Source organism: Nesoenas mayeri, assembly GCF_963082525.1.
Source record: "Nesoenas mayeri genome assembly, chromosome: 1".
NCBI classification, from domain to species: Eukaryota; Metazoa; Chordata; class Aves; order Columbiformes; family Columbidae; genus Nesoenas; species Nesoenas mayeri.
In genome coordinates this window covers 67404399-67422747 of record NC_137541.1, presented here as the reverse complement: position 1 = coordinate 67422747, position 18349 = coordinate 67404399, and the positions used below count along the sequence as shown (strand labels likewise).

The 18349-nt window shown below is 40.4% G+C and overlaps 1 protein-coding gene across 1 annotated transcript in view; it reads left to right on the top strand.

Moving 5' to 3' along the window:
• Window positions 1-10791: 10791 nt before the first annotated feature.
• PKP2 (plakophilin 2) overlaps window positions 10792-18349 on the top strand; it is a gene marked incomplete at both ends in the record, with an annotated part of 42296 nt that continues 34738 nt past the window's right edge. Inside the window, 2 exons of the mRNA XM_080360069.1 lie at window positions 10792-11009; window positions 18198-18306. Of these exons, the coding sequence (XP_080216195.1) occupies window positions 10792-11009; window positions 18198-18306 (327 nt within the window). The remainder of the gene's footprint in view (window positions 11010-18197; window positions 18307-18349) is intronic.

Sequence of the window (18349 nt, the reverse complement as noted above, 5' to 3'; positions counted from 1 at the left end):
ATTTGTAGTCTGATGTCTCTCAGTCCTCTCCCCCACTGCGGTCAGGTGCCAGGTCCCCAGTTTGTAAAAGCAACACTCCTCTAATGACTCCTTACAGCTTCATTTGCAAATCTCACAGGACACTAACTCAACAAAAAAGAAATTCCTAGTTTTCCAGCAGCAGCAAGGCAAGCCTTCTTACTCTCTGGCCAAACTACTGGTATAGCCAACACATAGGGAAAAACAGGACCATTTGATTGAGACTGTGAGAGAAAAAGTGGGAATCACCATTTCAGCAGCAAGCCATGTGAGATGTGACATGAAATGGTACCTTGAAAGGTAATGAAAGACACACACTTCTTTAGCAGCCCAGAAGAGGCTGTATGGGTTTGTTCAATGGTAGCTGATGGACAAGGGGAAACAACCAGACCTGCAAGGAGCAGCGTGCGCAGGAGGGACATTTATCATATTTCATCTGTTTTAACTATAAAAACACCTTAAATAATTTTCATGCCCTAATTTATTATTTTATATTCCAAATGAAACATTGATTTAATAACTGGAATCCTTTGGTGTCCTTTCCATGTTAAAAAAACGAGTTTGGAGAAGAAACTGCAAACTCTGGCTACACACGATTCCAGGTCTAGTGAGGAAAACTTTCAGCAGGACTTTCAGAGAGGCTGGCAGAAGCCCTGTCAGTAACAGAATATGCCCGCAGTGATCGTCCCAATTACAGACAACTGCATTCCTGGGAACTGGCAGGCACTGCTTAACTGTGTGCAGTCCTTTTTTTCCAGTTAAGATCTAGACAAAAAATGTCCTTGTCTGCCTAGACTGCTCTTCAGCTGAATATTCCAGTTTAAATTACCTATTGAGATACTGGCTTTTTGCAGCAGCAGGAAATAAGTTATCATCAACAGCATGTCTGGGGATCAATTGTGTTTCATCAGTGTCAGAAAAAGTACAGCTTGAATAAGAATAACCAGCCTGGTTTCAGGTTATGGAGAGACTGACTGATTCATTTTAAAAAAATTCATAAACGTATTGACAAAACCAAATGGAACAGATTTAGTGGATGTCAAGGCAATATTTGTTATTGCTATATCTCCATTACTGCCAGTGGCTTCACATCAGGGAAATATTTGGCTGGATTACTTCTGATTTTTAGGAAGTGCTTTACAAAGTTCTCATATCCCATTTGAAGTTATTGTCTGGGGCAGACCAAAAGTAGTGAAATCCAGTGGCTGCTGGCACAGTATATCAGAGTAATCTAACGTGTACAAAACAAGAATCTTCCTATACTTACAGTTTTCATTAAGCTAAAAATGAAACAGGACACTACAGAGACCAAAATGAAACTGCACACATTTTTATAATTTATCTAAAACATTCCACAAAATTGCAAAGGAAGGAACAATATTCAAATCTTCTGTTAATATCAAAATGATACTTAACTTCAGAGATATAGCACATAGCAAGGAACAGCCCACTGGCACAGAGAACTTCTACTGTTTAGATCTAGCACCTGGATTAACAGATGGCAGATGCTGTGGTACTGATAAATATACATGAATTTATTATGCAACAGAGAAGCAAAGGGTAGGAAGAATGTGAACGTGCCTGATTATACTGATCAAGCCACAGCTAGAGCATGTTCGTAGAAAATTCCCCAAAGTTTCATTTCATTTTGCAGATGGCTGTACGTAAGGAACCAGTTGCCAAATATTCTGTTTTGGTGATGTTGTCAAGTTTAGTTCATGAATACATGTAAAACATTTTGCAGTCTTCAGAACACAGCAAGCAATTAAACTTTGGGTTTCTTCCATTGTTTACTCTCTACAGGTAAGGGCTATGTTTCTCTTTAATATTTTTATTTAGTTCCTTTTAAACCATGGCTCTTTTTCACAAATTAAGACTATGTGGTTTTATGTGTGTTTATACACTTTATCTTCCTAGTTAAAGTTGATGTGTATTCTATAGCATCATGGACAACTTGTGAGACCACCGGAACTATAGCAGTGGTTGGATGTACAACCGCAAAATCTCAGAGAACATACAGAAATTTAAGGCAAAATATTTAAAAGCAGCTCTCAAGGCTACCACCAATCCAGTTGAGATAAGGACAGTTAACAATAGTGACAAGCTAGGAAAAAATCAGATTCAGAGAGTCTGCCGGGACTGGAAATACCATAATAATAGGAGAATTTAATTACTCTTATGTAGAGTTAAATGTCACACTGGAGTATTTTTAGACACTGTACATGAATGTTTCATGGCTAAACTAGACAGGCAATTTAAAGGGGAGAGTCTGGTTTTGACTCACTTCCCAGTGTTGTTTTTGGCTTGTGTCACAATGTTACTATCAACGACTAACTCTGTAATAGCAACTAAAATGTTATATTAAACATCCTCATAGGAAGTGTGTAGGCCAAATAAAGAATACTCTGCACTGGTCTTTAACTTCAAAACATCAACTTAGAAGCAGTCAAAAAAAGCTAACAGAACATAAAGGAATTATGAGGTGCAGAATAAGGAAGAAAACATGAAGTAATTAATGTACCACTGTATAAATCCAAGGTGTATAAATCCAAGGCAGAGAACGGTTGAAAGGTTAGGACTTTTCAGCCTGGAAAACCAATTGCAGAGGAACATAATAGTGAACTGTATAATCAGTAGCACAGAGAGGATGAATAAGAAACTCTTACTCCCTTGTTTTTCATAATACCAAAAATAAATGACATCAAGTTAAATTTTCATCTAGCATATTCAAAACCACAAAAGGGAATATATCTTCTCATACTCTATAATTAAGCTGTGCAACTCATTACAAAAGAGCAATAGGGATGCAATAAGGCATTATTCAAATTCATGGAGGGAAAATCATTAAAGACAAACACAAAGGTATTGCCTGTGACTAAAGACATCCCTGAGCTGTACATTGCTATAAGCTGCAGAAGAATACTAGGGGAGTGCTATTCCACATTTGTTCTGGTTTGGTAGTAGGCATTCACTGTTGGCCACCATGACAGCATGGTAGGCTACCTGGATCTTTGGTCTAATCCAGGACAGACATCTTTATGTTCTTATGGCACTTGCTAAACTGTACTGAAAATGCCTAGAGTATGAACTTTTTCTCTGTATTATACATAACGCTGTCTATGCTAACAACAAAACCTAAACACACACATACACACACACACGTATATATATATATAAATATAAAAGTATGGGGAACAAGGCAGCTATTTATACTATAGAACTGGTTGCATTTATTTTGAGCAAGGATCAGGTTGGACTGTACTTTTCCTGACCTGGCTCACCCATGATAAATTACTATGAAAAATGTGCCCATGAAAAGTTAACTACTCTGACTTCTTAACCAAAAAACAAACAAACAAATAAACAAACAAAGGAAAAAAAAAAAAGAAAAAAAAAAAGCCCAGTAGGAAATCAAGGAAATCATTGTGTTCACAGAGCAGCTCGCCAGCTGGACCTGCTGGTGTTACACACAGATTGCTTATAAACTATTCTGGTAACTGGAGCCTATCTGAGATTTTCCTCTCCCAGGGAAACAGGCCAGCCAGGTTTGTGACTGTTCTGTGCACAAAGCTGTTAAAGAGTAGTCAAGAATCCAATGCAGAATGAATATGCATGTACACTTTGGTCTTCTTCCAACTTAATCTCCTGAATGTTTTAGTGCATTCTGTCATTTTTTTATGGTGACTGGTTTGGATGCATTAATCTGGCATTATTCAAGTGAGTCTATTATAACAGATCTCTCATGTGTGCATCTTCATGTTGTGGAAAAACAAGGTGATTTAGAAGTGGCTTCCCATCCTGCATTAAATAACATTTTAAAAACTAATTAGTCTGATATTTGTGATATTTTAGATATAGGTAATTCTTCTTTACAGCAGAAAATTAGTAGATGTCTTCTCCAAGTCCCTTCAGCCCTGTTTTCTACAACTTCACAAAACATAATAGCAAAAGATATTAGGATATTTTAATGAAACTAATCAATGTTGTTGATGTTGCAAGTTGTTTTCAGTGCTTTATGACCCATTTTGAATTTGAATAAGAAAATCACTTGAATTTGCTTTTTGTCTAACATCATTTACATAGTCTAAACTAAACATAAAAGAAACAGCAAGTAATAAGCCAGTAGCAAAAAAATAAAGTGAGAAAAGACCATTAAAATGATGTATAACATAAACACATTGATTTAAGAACATATTCCAATATCAAATAGCAAATTTCAACAATGCAAAAACCACAGTTACTTTTGTAACAACCTAATGATTTTATTTTTCAGGGGCGGGGGCGGGGGGGAAGGGTATTTACAGGTCTTATTTTTTTTAAATGCACAAAATTTTAGCATCTCAAAAGATGTTCTGATGGGGGAAATATGACCAGTAAAAACCTTTCTACTAACACTAGAAAGAAGATAGTTTTAAAACGTTGCTCTACTATGTCCTCGGCAACCTCACGTCCTACATCTCAGAATTAGGAGCCAAAAAAATACAAAATGGTTTTCTTTTTCTGGGTTATCACATTTCTTCAGGAATAGCATTTAATTCCTCCATCCCTGACTTGTATATGAAGGTGAGACATCAGTCATTTGGATGTATTGTTTATTTGTACCACAAGGTGAAGACAAAAATCTCTTGTATGTAGCCCCCACCAAAAGAGAGACCTGATAAAATTCAGAGCCTCTAGGTGATACTTCATGCAATAACAACTCAAATAAACACTGGTATTGTGCTCCTGTGTCAAAATTTAAAAGCATTCATACCTCCGCCTACATATACAACATGTTCTTTTACTACAGTCACCAAAATGCTAATGCATGGAAAAACAACCACTGTCTAAGACAACTGAATAAGCGTGTTACTCAGAGCATTGATCACAGCTTACTGAAATTAGCTCTGCTTCATTCCTTTCATTCCAAACCTTGCAAACAAGTCACATTACATTGTTGCTCTTTTTAGCATAGCATCTGATAAGAACATTTGAATGTCTTCCTACGTCTTTCCTGGCTGTTTCCCTAGCACTCAGATGACACCAGAACTGATAGATGCAGAGCACAACTCTTTGTTCCAAGAACTGGTTACTTGCATCTCAGAGCCTAAAAAAAAAAAAAAAAAAAAAAAAAAAAAGAAAGAAAAAACAATCACACTTTTAAAGTATTACACACGGTTACTAAAGAGACAGACTAAGAATGGCAGGATGAAACAGAGCACAGGAACCAGAAAAAAAAAAAAGAAATGGGGACAGGAGCGCAAGCCTTGGGCATGGGCAGTGGGGGCTAGGGCAGGAGGTACTCTGGCAACAAACAGTCCAACACATGGACAGACTGTGCTGTTACTTTATCAATGCCTAAATGCAGCATTACCAATTTTGCCCATTCTTCCCTGCTGCTCAGTTTTGCCTGCATTGCTAGCAAGCCTTGGGCCAGCTGTGATAAACTGTTTTAAAAGAGAACAGTCAAGGGAATGTTATCCCCAAGATGTTGACTGGCTAAGACAGATCAGTCAGCCTTCATCATCTTCCCCCAAAAGTTGCTGCCCCAGTTCACAGGGTGCAGCTGGTCCTGCTGAACACAAAGGGAGGTGGAAAATCTAGACTAACCCTGCTGCCACTGCTCTTGCTCACTGAAAAATATCTTCCCAATGGAGCTATACAACCAGGCTCTCCCCTACCCGCTGTGCGAAGAGGAGCCCACTAACAAATAAAACCAGCCTGGCCTTGGCTGGGTCACCTCCACAGAGGTGATTCATAGTCAGGCATGTTAAAAACCGTATCTCAGGTCCTGCTGTCTCATCCAGTGTGTCAAAACATTTTTACACCATCACAAAGGACAGATGTCATCATACACAAGGGCAGCCACACATAACGACATCCCTTGGAGATGGCTCTACCTACTTTGTGTATCAGAGCATGATCCAACCCCACAACTTGTGCTGGGCATAGCATCCAAAACTATGCCCTTATTGAATGCATCCCAATGTAGACATCTCGCAGATCTCTAGCAGTAACGTCCCATTCCCACTAGATCAAGTTTCTGTGTGCTGGTGACAGCATGCAAACTGTTCAACAGTCCGTGATTCAAGAGCAGATTTTACCTGAGGGCTACAACATCAGCTGCCACCCTGATATTGGTAGGCTAGAAAACCAACACCACCACCTGCAGGAAAAAACAAACTGAGGCAAGACTGATGAAATGAACATTATTTTATCACTCAGGTCAGGATGCAAGTCAGTCCTGTCCTACTACATAACAAAAAAGCCATAGGCCTGGGGAGCCACTGTTATCTGCAGTTTCAGGATCATCCTGAATTCCTGCAGCCCTTGACTCCCTTAAGACATAAAGTGAAGCTCACGGCCATATGGCAGTTCCGTTATGACATTTCTCAAGTCAGGACATTTACTCAGCTCTAGGCTACTGGATTTCCAAAACAGGCAGCTGCACACTTACCTCATCAAAGTCACTGAAGGTTTCTGAAGTTCCAATAAGGATCATTGTTATCTTTTGTATATGTGTGTGTGTTTTATTTTCTCAGGCAATTTGCCACTCCCTTGAACTCTGTTGAGGTCAAGTAGAGAGACCCAGTCGCAGCTTGTACTGCTTTTATTGCCACATCTCTGTCAGGCAGGGAACTCTTATCATGGTCATTTTACCAATGCAAAAGCAGCACTTTTCATCTAGGCGTCCTTGAAAAAAAAAAGTCTTTGCTATAATTTATCTCACCGGACAAAACAGATGATTTTCTGTTTCTCTGCTTCCAAAAATGATGCTGGGATGAAATAAATGTATATGTTACTGTGAGAAAATACAAGATACCAGTGCCTGGTGCAAAAGCCACATGGATCAAACTTCAGTCTTATCTCCTGTGACAGACCAAGTTGCAATAAAATACCGATCTGGGATGTTTAAGCATGGAGTTAGCTCCTTCCCGGGGACTCTCCAAGTCTGCTTTGCATGTTTTCCCTTCCTAGGGAACAGCGCCAGGGAGCAGGGCTGGTTCTGCCGTTCCGGCAGGGGAACGCGCGGTGGCAGTGTCACCTCTCCCTCCCCTCCCCTTGGCGGGGTGACTCCAAGGAAAGCAGAAAGAAAAAGATAGATACGAAAACGGTCCGGCTATTCCTGACCAACCGGCATTTGCACGTAACACATTCAACCACGGGATCCAAAATATTGATTAAAAAAAGAAAAAGCCTTGACTGAACGGCACTTAACGGCACTTCATTTTCCATGTTGTCCTAGAGATACACTTAGGAATAATGTTGTGTGTATTTAAGATGAAGCCCTCGTTGGTGAGCTGCTTCACATTTAAACTGAACTACTCAGTGTTCATACCTACATCCATTTCCTCTAAGGTTCCTGGAGATGAAAATAATCTGTCTCCAAGGTACAAACCCAGCTTGTTCTGTAAGTTCTAACACAGAGAGAGGGGTTGGAGGAAGGGAAAGAAGAGTGAAAGGACTAACTACGACAATTTTAATATAAACATTATTTGTGGAGAATTTCTGATGGAGAAAGGTTGCACCGTTCAGACCAAGCACATCTGGTCAGAATAGGAAATAAGTGTTACAAAGAAATATCTGATTTTCTGATCTGCTTGACTGCATCAGACACTGGACAGAAAGCAAATGTTTCTGTATGTGATTCCTCATCCCTTAGTCACTACATACATCATAATTAGATATCTTTTACAAAAATCTAAGGAGCAATCATCTATCACAAGTTGCAATCCTTTCAGGGATAATCCCAGCTATGTTGCTTTGCATCCTCAAATTGCACTGGTAAAATATTTCCCTCTCAAGAGACATGGACTTTTTTCCCAATTCAGTTGAGAAGAGGTGTTAATCCAACGTAAGTCAGCTTCAAGGAACTGCTATTGATAGGGCAATCAGTTACATGATATTTTCTTATTTTCTTCAGGTAATAGAAAGCCTTAATTCATTTCTATTTCAGATCTTGGTTAAGCATTGTCTGAATTGCTGTGCACACAAAATTCTTTGTCTCCCCCCTCCCCCTACACCTCAAACCTTCCAGTCAGCATTCCTAGTTACAAGGAGAGAAATTTATCTCAGAAATGTCATTAAATATTTTAAATCCCAGAGCAAACTGATATCTTTTGCCACAGATCTCACAAGCACAAATAAATGTACATACTTGCAAAATAAAGTTAATAACAATTCAACAGCTCTTCCAACGGAGACAATGACAATGTGTCAAGAGCTTGTAAACCTATATGTGGTGTCAGTGGTATCTGAGGATACCCTCTATCGAGAGTATTTTCTAAATCCTGAATTCATTTCAGGTGTGTTCTGTGCATGAAACCAAATTGGTTTTGAGTATAAAAACTATACAGAATTCATGTTTGTGCTGGAGTTCAGGAATGGAGAAGAGGGCAGGGAAAAGGAGGAGGGGAGGAAATGTTTCACATTTTTTAGACTATTTTCTAGTCTCCTCAGTAGTCCTCAGTCATACGTGCAGAGATTGTAGTATCTATTGTTTACTGGAAATGCTTTTGTGACTGTCTGTATGTCAGCAAAAGGGTCTAACATAGTTTCTAACATAGTTTACATTCCTTCCTAGCTGTGATGTGTCTTCCCCATTGTTTTTCCTGCCTTATCCTGCCCACTCTTTGGGGTTTTTATCCTTCCACTTTTCTGCTACATTTTCCCCCTGCTTCCCGTAGTTCTGCCACATATCTCCCACTTTCTCCTCTCCACAAATTCCTGCTTCTTCCCAGCTGGTACCCCCACAGGTTATCTCCAACCTTTCTGCTCCCATACATAACCTTTCCCCATCTAAAAGGAAGGAGCATGTCACTCCATTTCTCTTCACCAGTGAAAATGTTCTCACATATCACTAATGTGACCTCTCTTGTGATATGCCACATTAGAACAAAAGGGGATGACATTAGCCAGACCAAGTGATGAGAAAGGCCAGAGGTCCCTCCACCACCTAAAGAAAAAAAAAAAAAAAAAGAAAAGGAAGAGGGACAAGGAGTAAATCAGGGGCAAAGGGATTCTGGACTCCTCAGCATGGAGAATAAAGAAGGTGCCCCTGTTTCTTACACTATGGTATACCCTAAGAAAAGGATTGCCCCAGTTTTGCCCCAGCCACCTCTGGAGTTCTGGTAAAAAAAAATAATAAAATAAAATAAGATAAAATAAAATAAAATAAGTCCCAGTGTGTCTCTGGAATAGCAACACATATAGTTAAATGTCACATTAGTTTTCATTTGCTTTTAAGAAACATCATTTTTTCCACTAAAATACCTACATTTAGTTTGGTAGGTTTTTTTGGGTTTCTTTATTTTTTTTTGGAGTGGTTTGGTTTTGTTTGGTTTGTTCATTTGTTTGAGCATTTGTTTGCTTTAAATCGTGCAACTCTGGATCACCTACTTTTTTTTTCTAACGCCTGCATTTTCTTTTCTCCAAGACATTGCATGTCCCTTTTTTCCTCCTTCTTTTAACCCACCATGGATAGAGTGTTTAAACAGTAACTCCAAACTGTGTCCTGAGATAGTGTGAGAACTTCAACCTTCCTCTGGCTCACATCCACTGAGCTGTATTTCGGTGTATAAGGAGCCACTTAACGACCATGCAGACAGACCCTTGCAAGGGCAGAGCCAGTCTGGGTTTTTTTTTTCAGCCCTTAATTGCACAATTTCCTCACCAACTCTTTACAAGGAAACAGAGAAAAGGCAACTTCAATTCCTCTCTCTGCAAATCCTCAGGACAGCCTGAAAAAAAAAAAAAAAAGCCCTAGAGAGCAGGAAAATCTCCCAAACCAACAACCCTTCAGCCCCCTAACACAGCCCCGCCCGAAACTTTGATCTTCACAGCAAGGGGTGAAACTACTGTCAGCAGTTTCACATACTTTATTTCTAGATTGAAACTCAGGTACGTGTGCACAAAATGCAGCTGTGTGTAAAATATAGACGTACCTAAAATATACAACATAATGCAAAAGGATCTGCAAGGGAAAACGCATGCAGACAGAGCATATTTATATTTTTAAAACGTGTGCATGTGCTTGTTCCGGAGGGGGTTACATGTGCCACAGGAACGCCGGTGCGGGACACGGCGCCACAAATCCGCCCGGGAGTCCACACAGAATCACAGAATATTAGGGATTAGAAGGAACCTCAAAATATCATCTAGTCCAATCCCCCTGCCGGAGCAGGAACACCTGGATGAGGTTACACGGGAAGGCGTCCAGGTGGGTTTTGAATGTCTCCAGAGAAGGAGACTCCACGACCTCCCTGGGCAGCCGGTTCCAGTGCTCGTTACCCTCACTGTGAAGAAGTTTCTTCTCGGTCCCGGCTGCGCAGCCCCGTCCTCACGGCGGGGGTTGCACAGGGGTTTCTGCGCACAGAGAGGACGGGCACGGGCGGCGGCTGCCTGAGGCGGCGGCTGCTCGCCCGGGGCAGGTGCTCACCTCAGGTAGCCGCCACGCCCCGCTGGCAAGGGCTGGGCTGGGCCGGGCCGGGCAGAACCGCTGCGAGAGACCCTTCACCCCAGCGGAAAGGGACGGGACGGGACGGGGCGGGGCAGAGACGGGGAGGCCCGGCCCGTCCCGGCCCTACCCCGCCCCGGGCGGCCGCGGCGGGCGGGACGGCGATGCGGGCCGTGCCTGGCACCTGTGCGGCGGGCGGGGCAGAGCCCGGGGTGGTGCTGGGCGCTGGGCGCGGCTCGGCCCGGCCCTCGGCGGCTGAGCCCTGGTGCTGGGGAGCCGGCGGCGGCGGAGGCGCAACAGGTTATCGGAGCGGAGCCGCGCCGTGCCCGGCTGTGTCCATGGCCGACCGCGGCCCCGCCGCCGAGCAGGGCTACATCCGCACCGTGCTGGGCCAGCAGATCCTGGGGGAGCTGGACAGCTCCAGCCTGGCGCTGCCCTCCGAGGCCAGGCTCAAGCTCTCGGGCGGCCGGGCCGGGGAGGAGAAGGTGCTGCGCATCCAGCGGCAGGTCCAGCAGACTCTGGCCAGGAAGAGCCGGGGCTCGCTGCACAACGGTGAGTGCCCGCCCCGGTGCCGGGCTCGGCCCTGCGCCCCTCGGTACTGCCTGGTGGTGTCGGTGGCGGTTTCGGGAGCAGGGGAAGGGGTTGCGGAGCGAGACCCGATCTGGCCTCGGGCGGCCGCAGCCGTGACCGCAGTTTCCTCGGCCCTGGGCCGCTCAGGGCAGCCGCGGTGCCGGTCATCGGCCTCCACGGGGTTTGGCATAAAATCGTGGTTCTGTGGCGTCTTTCTTCTTTTTTCCCACCCAAGTGGGTCAAAAGTTTCTCCTTCCCAGCCTCCGTAATATGCGTGAGTGGCGGGGGCTGCTCTCGGCTCACCACTGCCCGAAGGAAGAATGGAGCCGAAATTCTCCTAATCCAGCAACCGCTTACTGTACTTTAATACCTTAGCTTTACCCCGTTTGCAAAATAAAATGGGAGGAAACAGAGGAATGACTTTCCTTGTTTCACGTGGAAATTTAAAAAACAAAACAAAAAAAAACCAAAAAACAAACAAACAAAACAACAACAACAAAAAAGGTTTGGAAAAGTAACTCTAGGTATGACGCGAAGGGAAAACATGAAATAATAATGCTACCAGACTTGTATTTACCTCTTTCTTTGATGTGCACAACACAGTTTGAAGTCAATCAATCCTTACTTCTAAGATCTTGTAGCCAGAAAGCCAGATCCGCCAGTAAGGTTTGCACAGTTGTGCCTTTTGCAGTGTCAGGCACCCAAAGGATGACTTTGCCAGGTGCTGAGGGTTAAAGGCAAGCTGCTTGAGGAGTTTAGTCTTAACCATTAACAGTGAAGAGATGTGTTGTTTTCAAAGTGAAATTTTAAAATAAATAAATAAATAAATAAAAGGCAACCCTTACCATGAAAACTTCAGTCCTGCTTTTAAATAGGAGGATACAGCTAACTTACTGACTATATACCCTGTTGCTCAGTTGTCATTAAAGAAGCTGTTACCTCTCATTTGCAAAATGCTGTGAGCCAGAGGTCTTTAAATTTCTAACTATGCTTCATTCATCTGTCTTGTCAAGAAGAGGAATGTTTCCTTGTACTTCATCTGGCTTTCATATGAAAAGCACCTAATGGCAAAAATGCATAAAGTGCAGATATGGACATACTCTGCTCAGAAAAATTAGGTACACGCATTGCGTAGACAGATATACACAGCTATGCAAAGTAAGGCTACACATGCAAGTTCTTAGTTTAGCAGCTCTCTTTTAAATTAGGTTTCTAAACACTTTTAAAGTGACTTGATTTCTTTTTCTCTCAATAGAGAGCATGGGAAAAGCTTTTGAAGCAATAGTTAATGAGACGGTGTCATAAACCTGAGATTATGTCTATAAACCACAGATAAAACACTATGAAGACAAAATTTCCATCCTTCTAACTCAACTTCTCTGGAATATATTAACAAACCTGATGGATTTGGGGATAGTTGTCTTGGTTTGCTTTATTTTTCTGAAGGTCAAGTGTTTGAGCCCTTAGCATTTCTGAAACACCAAAACTTTTAATCTTCTGGATCAGGAGTGGAAAATGTCATGTCTGTTCCAAGGATTGTTCATACATAAAATTAACTTTTCTTCTTTCAAAAGTGTTCTTGTGCCCAACTCACCCTGCATTTTTTAATCCCACTGTAAAACTCACAAAAAATTAAACAGAACTGAATCTGTTCCATATATTTATACATTTCCTGAGAAATATATGTATATAGACATGTATATCCCAATGTGCTTTCTTCATTGACTTGCTCGAAATTTGACTGTACTTTAAGAAACATCTGAATTCTTACATGTAGGGTACCTTAAAAAAATATGCACTGTTTTACATGCAAAAAACCCCTCACTTTCTCTGAATTTTAGCAGTTTTCTAGATACATTCACCAGGGGTGCTATATTTTTTGGTGTCACAGGAAAGACTTAGATGGAGCCAGGAGCAGGCTCCTATGATACAACTGCACTATCTGCAAGTGTATTTCAGACCCTGTTCAGCAAGATACTTAGCACATACCTAACCAAAGTGTTCACCACATACATGCCTAAAATTAGCCAAGTGCATAACCACTGGGTATGAAAAATCAGTGGTAGTAAAGGTCTTACCCAGTATTGTCTGTGCACACCCATTTTATGCTGGAACTGGAATCTTTGAAGTGGCAGGGACTCTGTCAGGCAGTGTAATTTCTCCTTAAAGTTTCAAATTAAAGCTGTTTGTTTAGCCTTCAGCATTACCTTTAATTGGAAAAAACATCTTTTTGCCTCTTACCCCCATATTGTTTGCTGGTTTATGCCCTTTTACCTCCTTTTTGAGGATATACTTCTTCTTCTTTTTTATAATAGAAATTCAGGTCATCCTCATATTTGAGGATTCCAGCAACTGCCAGAACATTGAAGTCAAAAACTGCCTCAGCTCCTGTTAAGACTTTGTCAAATGTTATTAAAAGGTTTTCAATCGGTAGTTTAACAACAGCTGCAACTTTTCCAGTTCATCAGTTGCTGAACCTTTATAAATTAAAGATTATACTACCCTGAAAAATTTTGAACAACTAAAGCAACTGTATCAAATTTCTGAATGTTATTTATGGGTGGAAATAGAATGGTAGACAGTTGGGTCTTATCAAAGGAAAACATCATTCAGAAGCATATACCTTAATGACTGGTGTTTCTCAGCTCACATGTGATGCAACAGTATTGTTTATTTTGTGTATAATACACGTTTCTGAGTCCACTTGTCCCTGAGCTTGTTCTGTTTGGAATTTGATTGGCTTTTTGAATTCATTTATGGTACTTCTGTTTCTTTAGTATAAGCCCCGGACTAAAGTCTACTTTCCTGGACATCCTGTACATCCTTATCTGTTCCATTGTAAAAAGTGAGGGCAGAACTGCATAATAGATCATAAAAAAACAAGCAGCCTCATGAACTGCTGTCTGTGTAGAGATTCTTTCTCTAACACAGGGTTTAATAAACACGGTGTGTTTATAAAAAACAGAATTAAAACTTACATGCTTTCCAAATCAACAGCATAAGATACAAGATAGTTCCAATCAGAGCTTATTTATTCTTCAGGTTTCTTCATTTCTAAAATTCTTAGTAGTATTTTTTGTGAAACTTGTTTTAGGGGTTGGGAGGGTTTCTTGCCCTCAGCCTTCTAATTTGCAGAATTCTGACCATATTAACTGCTTTGTAGTGATTTTCTGTTTATATCTTCATGGTAAAAGAAAGTAGAAAAAATCCTTGTTAGTAGCTTCCATTTTTTGTGAGTTTCAATAAATTTCTCACCTCAGCCTCCTGACCTGGAAGAAATCTTTTTCTCAAACTTGAGCACTTGTGTAAATGTACTGACCAGCACAAAGTAAAAAAATGTTAAAAAACTGCTTTGAGATGAGGCATATGCTGGCAGAGTGAAGAAGCATGATCAAAAGAAGGCTCTTTGATCTCTAGCTGAAGTGTTTCAGTGAATCTTTTGATATGCCATTCTTAACTGTCACCGTCTCAAACCATCGTGAGTGGTGGAGTATAAAAAAGGATTAGAAGATGACAGTCCCAGAACACTTAGGAGTCCCTCTTGAGGATATAATCACTCACCTGCCCTGAACAAGAGTGGACAATGGATAATCAGCAGGTGGGCACTCAGGATACATGAAAATATCAGAGTCCTTCATAGACTTCTGTGTGTAGAGTAGAGCTACACTGATGCCTTCAGGGGGCGGGGAGGTGGGAGAAGATTAAGCCAAAATTTGGCTTTCATGGGAACCATTCAAATACAAAATTTTGTCATAACTGTTGTGATATCAAATGATTTTTGTACAGCTTTTATTTTGGGCATGGAGAAGGGTGGAGTGGCTTAGTTCTCCTTCTGCACTCACTGCATCCAAAGCGTTCCTGAGCTGCGTTAGTTCAAACTGACAGGGCACAGGGGAGACTGTGATAAACGGTTCCACTCAACTGCCCACATGTGGGTGTCTGCTGCTGTCTGAAATGCCTGAGTATTCCAAAATATCCTCATGGGTTGACAGACATGACACAAGACCCATACAAAACCCAGCCTTTTGTTGACTGGGTGCTGGAAACAAAATGCAGTATCCTATGGCTTCTTCAAATAGTATTTGTCCCCTATGGATGAGTAAGTGAATTGTGTACATACTTTCTGAAGAGAGAGGTTTTATGAGACTTAAAGCACTGAGTCTCATAGTTAGAAAATATTAATCGTATCAGTAAAAATTTTTAAAGAAGCTTTCATTGGTATTTTATTTAAAACCAGAACACTGAGCCCTTATAGAAGGACTGCCTAATGATTTCTGAATATATGCAATACTGAGCAAGTCTAAGAGGTGTGAAAAAATGTAGGTTTTTGTAGTATGGTAGAAGTAAGCTGAAGGAAGCCTTACTGACAGAGGTGAGTTTTGATTAGGTCACATATTCTGCATCTCATAACTAATGGAAAGGCACAGCATTTCAATTACTACTCTTTCCTTTAACACACTGGATTTTGGCACAAGTAAACAGCACGCAGTAAAAAGACACACGTTTAATGTCTACCTAATAAATCTACAAATAAAGTGCTGGCAAAATAATCTACAGATGTGGTAAAAGCAAACAAAAGATACTGTAAATGCAAAATGAAATTCCATAAGCTAACATATATTGTGTTTATCTCTGAAAGAGAACAATATTTACTGACGGATATTTTCACAGGGACACTGAAGGCTAAAAAAAGAGGACTACTTGAAGATAACTGCATATTACAATTTCTGATTGACTGCATTTTGCTTTTGCAAAGAGAGAACCATTAGATATGTAGTTTATCCTCAAGCAGTCCATGGACCGCCTTGTTATTTTTAATTTATCTTCTTTTTTTTGTTTTGTTTTTAATTTGTTTAGTAAAGACAAGGAGTTTAGAGTTAGCTAAAACTTAAATTACTTGCTCAAAGGATCTTTGTGCCCTAAGTACATAAATAGCTGAGAGTAATTTCTTGGTAGTTAAATTAAGTGGGCAAAAAGTAATAGCTACTAAGAAACAGAAATGTATATGTATTTAAAGGTTTATTATATGGAAGTACTTTAATATGTAGCGATTAATAAAGTGTATCTTTAAAACAACAGGCACAGGTGATAGGCTAAGATGGAGTCTTGTTTGGCACCTGCAATAGTACATTGATATGGGAATGATATCACAAAAATGAGAGATGTATATGAATTTGTGGGTTTTGGATGTGGTTGTATACTGTCAGGATTTTTCTGCAACAGATCCTCTTACTGCTTTCTCATGTACCTGGGTAACCCTTGGGATATGGTAACCTTGTACTGTCACTAGGGAATTATTACAATCCAAATAATGAGCTTGACCAAACTGCATCACTGCACTCTCATGATATAAAGTTACCGTGAATGTGTCTTAACAAATCACCTAATACGTGTTTAAATCTGTCTTGCATGGCCAAAATGAAGGAATTGGGAAGTATGATTAAATAAGCAAAAATAACTGCAAAGTATGATTGAATTAGGCCTCAAATTATTGCAGTCTGCTACTGTATTGTATTATACTATATGTTATTGCACACAAAGTTGGACTTAGCCAAGTCACTATGTGCTAATAAGAATCATTCGTAAATTATTCCTGTTACATGAGTCTCTTGCTTATTGTCATTCTTATCAAGCCCTTTACTAACTACAGACACTAAGGCTCAAGGATACAGGAGCACTGAAGTTCTCAGGAATACCCACATGCACCCAATGAGGCCTGGAATCCAGCTCCATGAACTGAAAGCCTCAGCTATTTGGCCCACATACACCAGGTGCTTCAAAAATCACAGCAGGCACTTGCCTGCATGTCTTTGGCACCTGAATTCCCATGGGCATAGGACTCTTACTATTTCTACAAGCGGAGACTTCGTCAGTTTGACCCAGTTAATGGTTGTTTCTTCAGATTTCTTTTCTGTAGTATCTCATGTAATACCTGCTGTTTTGAAAATTCATGACAAATTAACTTCTTTATTGACCACTGTTATCTGTTCAGACTGAACTTCTGCAGCACACACTGACCCCATTTATGACCAATTTGAGGTGTATCTTGCTTTCAACTTCTGTTTCACCTCTTTAAACCTGTGTTATAACCTGTGCTATTTATATTTCTATATGCAGATTCTCATAGTAACATGGGAATTTCACAAACATTTCAGCAGTATCTGTTGCTTTAAAAAAAGAGAAGCAGCTTTTCTTTGAAAATGTATTTTATCAGTGAAAGAAAAACAGCCTGAAGTTTGTTTGTTTGCTTTTAATTAAAAGAAGAATGTAGTTTTAATGAAAGAAATAATCACAATGCGCTGTTCAGAGCAGATACACTGTGCATCTTCTACATTATTTGTAGGATTAGTGAACCTTTCAGATGCAGATTTGAAGTGTCATTAAACAACCCTACTTTACAGCATCATATGCCACATGCCTCTATAAGCCATGGCATTTGTTCATGGACTCTTCACGCTCTTTGGGTGAAGCACTGAGAAGGTTAGTGAAGCATTACTTGCTCCAATATATTATGATTAAATTAGCACCTAAGGGAGAAGAAACATCAGCAGTTGAGGTAGACAACTACAAAATAAACGGTCTATACTCAGTGTATGCTGTTTGTTTACAGTGATACATTGTGTAAATTACTTCTCTAGGGTGCACAGTAACAGGTACACACATCAACCCATATTTCTCATCTACAAGCTACAGCTGCAATATTTTCGTTTTGTGTACTGTGCATGCTATAGTCAGCCTCTGGTGTAAATCATACATATATATTCAAAGTGGTTACTGTGCAAAATAAGTGTTTTTAGTAGCTGTTCAGTGACACCATCTCTCAGTACGTAATAATCTGTCATTTTCTGGGATATTTAAAAAATCAACTTGCTATGTTAAAACATTTTTAATTAAATAGCTACATGAACAACAAGGCTTCTAGAAGTTAAAAATGTCTTAAGCAAAATAAATAGGAAACTGAAAAGCTGGCTTGTGTTCTCAGAAAGCTTTGCTTAATCATGTTTTGCATGTCGTACACTGAATGTAAACCTCTTCCCATCACTTACCTATCTGATTTTCAGCTTATATCTATTAATGGCAGTGCAGATTGGGACATTTCCCTAGTACATCACCATTTATAACAATATCATGTTTTGTTGACATCTTACTAATACGAGTCTTTGATTACAGGCAGTTTGCACCGTGCATCCAGTGTTCCAGAGCGTGTCTATAACATGGGGATTACTGAAAATGATTTTGCACCAAGAACCCCCCATAGTTTCTCATATTATCAGTCAAACCAGGTGAGGAAAAGCCAGCACTGAATAGATATAAATATAGTATCAC